The 2,680-nt window shown below is 42.6% G+C and overlaps 1 protein-coding gene across 1 annotated transcript; it reads left to right on the top strand.

The window, feature by feature from the left end:
- The first annotated feature begins 557 nt into the window (after window positions 1–557).
- LOC120744906 (tripartite motif-containing protein 16-like) lies at window positions 558–2,430 on the top strand. Its single transcript, XM_040049500.1, has one exon. It carries the CDS (start codon window positions 613–615, stop codon window positions 2,302–2,304), a length of 1,692 nt encoding a protein of 563 aa, XP_039905434.1. The 5' UTR covers window positions 558–612; the 3' UTR covers window positions 2,305–2,430.
- The last annotated feature ends 250 nt before the right edge of the window (window positions 2,431–2,680 follow it).

The raw sequence follows: 2,680 nt of genomic DNA, 5'->3' as shown, positions 1-2,680 counted from the left end.
ACATTACTGTGAACTTCTTGTACAGTTTGACAGCTGATTGTTGTCGTGTTTGTCGTCATATGAAGATCGTTTCCTAAAGAGGACTGAACAGTCATTTAGCCTCTGGCTCCATCCATGAATCTGATGTTTGCTGTATAATCTGTGCTGTTAATAGTGTAATGGAACATATAATTTGTACATATAATTTCATATGTAATTATGATGATCTTTACCCATTAAGATTTTAAATGAAACGATAAACAAAGGCCAAGAAAACTGAGTTAAACTCCTGAGTCTACTATATATTTGCACCATGAAGAAATGAATTGTTAAAGTTTAACTGGGTCAGACTTGTTACTGCATGCTGTAACCAAACATACCACACCCTGCATCATGTGATTGGCTCTTGGTCGCTCTGTAAGAATATTTCTTTAGTGCCTCCCTTCACAGATGTGTCTGTATCAGGATGGGTCTAAACAACATGGTGTAAATGCAGTTGCTGGTGAGCCTCATTTCCTGTAGGAGGTGAACAAGAGCAGAGATCTGTTTCCCTTCAGAGCACAGAGGTTGTTTCTGTTCAGAGGAAGTGAAACTGTCTGACAGTCACCGAGAGACGGAGAAACGGCACAGCACATGAATCAAATGGATCAAACAAAATTCTGCTGTTCAGTCTGTTTGGATCTACTGAAGGATCCGGTGGCTATTCCCTGTGGACACAGCTACTGCATGAACTGTATTAAAAGCTTCTGGGATGAAGAGGAAAAGAAGAAAATCTACAGCTGCCCTCAGTGCCGGAGGACTTTCACAGCGAGGCCTGTCCTGGAGAAAAACACCATGTTAGCAGATTTAGTGGAGGAGCTGAAGAAGACTGGACTCCAAGCTGCTCCTGCTGATCACTGCTATGCTGGACCTGAAGATGTGGCCTGTGATGTCTGCACTGGAAGAAAAATGAAAGCCTTCAAGTCCTGTTTATTCTGTCTGGCATCTTACTGTGAGAAACACCTTCAGCCTCATTATGATTCACCTACATTCAAGAAACACAAGCTGGTGGAGCCCTCCAAGAAGCTCCAGGAGAACATCTGCTCTCGTCATGATGAAGTGATGAAGATGTTCTGCCGTACTGATCAGCAGAGTATCTGTTATCTCTGCCCTGTGGATGAACATAAAGGCCACGACACAGTCTCAGCTGCAGCAGAAAGGACTGAGAGGCAGAGAGAGCTGGAGGTGAGTCGACAAAACATCCAGCAGAGAATCCAGGACAGAGAGAAAGATGTGAAGCTGCTTCAACAGGAGGTGGAGGCCATCAATCAGTCTGCTGATCAAACAGTGGAGCACAGTGAGAAGATCTTCACTGAGCTGATCCATCTCATCCAGAAAAGAAGCTCTGATGTGAAGCAGCAGATCAGATCCCAGCAGGAAACTGAAGTGAGTCGAGTCAAAGAGCTTGAGGAGAAGCTGGAGCAGGAGATCACTGAGCTGAAGAGGAAAGATGCTGAGCTGAAGCAGCTCTCACACACAGAGGATCACATCCAGTTTCTACACAACTACCCCTCACTGTCAGCACTCAGTGAGTCTACAGACTCATCCAGCATCAATATCCATCCTCTGAGCTACTTTGAGGATGTGACAGCAGCTGTGTCAGAGGTCAGAGATAAACTACAGGACATTCTGAGAGAGCAATGGACAAACATCTCACTGACAGTCACTGAAGTGGATGTTTTACTGTCAGATCCACCAGAGCCAAAGACCAGAGCTGGATTCTTAAAATATTCATGTGAAATCACACTGAATCCAAACACAGCACACGAAGAGCTGTTATTATCAGAGGGGAACAGAAAAGTAACAGTAATGTATCAACAACATTATTCTGATCATCCAGACAGATTCACTGACTGGTCTCAGGTCCTGAGTAGAGAGAGTCTGACTGGACGTTGTTACTGGGAGGTGGAGTGGAGTGGAGAACAAGTTTATGTGGCAGTCGCATACAAGAATATCAGCAGAGAAGGATATGAATGTAGATTTGGACATAATGACAAATCTTGGTCATTAGATATTGACAACAACAGTTTTACATTTTGGTACAACAACATTGAAACTCCTGTCTCAGGTCCTCGTTCCTCCAGAGTAGGAGTGTACCTGGATCACAGAGCAGGTATTTTGTCCTTCTACAGCGTCTCTGAAACCATGACTCTCCTCCACAGAGTCCAGACCACATTCACTCAGCCGCTCTATGCTGGACTTTGGCTTCACTATGATGAACTGATGGTTTACTACGATTATGATGATGATTGTGGAGCCACAGCTGAGTTGATTAAGCTCAAATAGACTGAAGTCTTTCATATTGTGGGTTTAAATCTGTATTTTAGTTTCATTTTATTTTCTCTCCATCATTTCTGCACAGAGATCAGCTGTCAGTCAAACATTATGGGTGGTACCTCCACATCTTCTAGTTGTTCTCTTGATGTTTCTGAGTTTTTAAAGGAGATCTTTCCTGTGACTGTTTATGGAGGCTATCACTGCTCATCATCATTTTCATTTACTAAAATATTTCTCCACATGAAAATGTAAACTTCTCTATCCTCTAAATGTTTCTGGAATATTTGTATTGAAAAATGTCGACATTTCTCTTTATGAGTATGGCAGACCATGTGTGTGTGTTTGTGTTTGTTTTTGTCAAAATCATCAAACAAATGAGGAAAAA

This window comes from Simochromis diagramma, unplaced genomic scaffold (assembly GCF_900408965.1).
Source record: "Simochromis diagramma unplaced genomic scaffold, fSimDia1.1 OVJJ01000355.1, whole genome shotgun sequence".
In the NCBI taxonomy this organism is placed as follows: Eukaryota; Metazoa; Chordata; class Actinopteri; order Cichliformes; family Cichlidae; genus Simochromis; species Simochromis diagramma.
The sequence above is the reverse complement of the archived record's forward strand: the minus strand, read 5'-3'. Positions and strand labels throughout refer to the sequence as shown.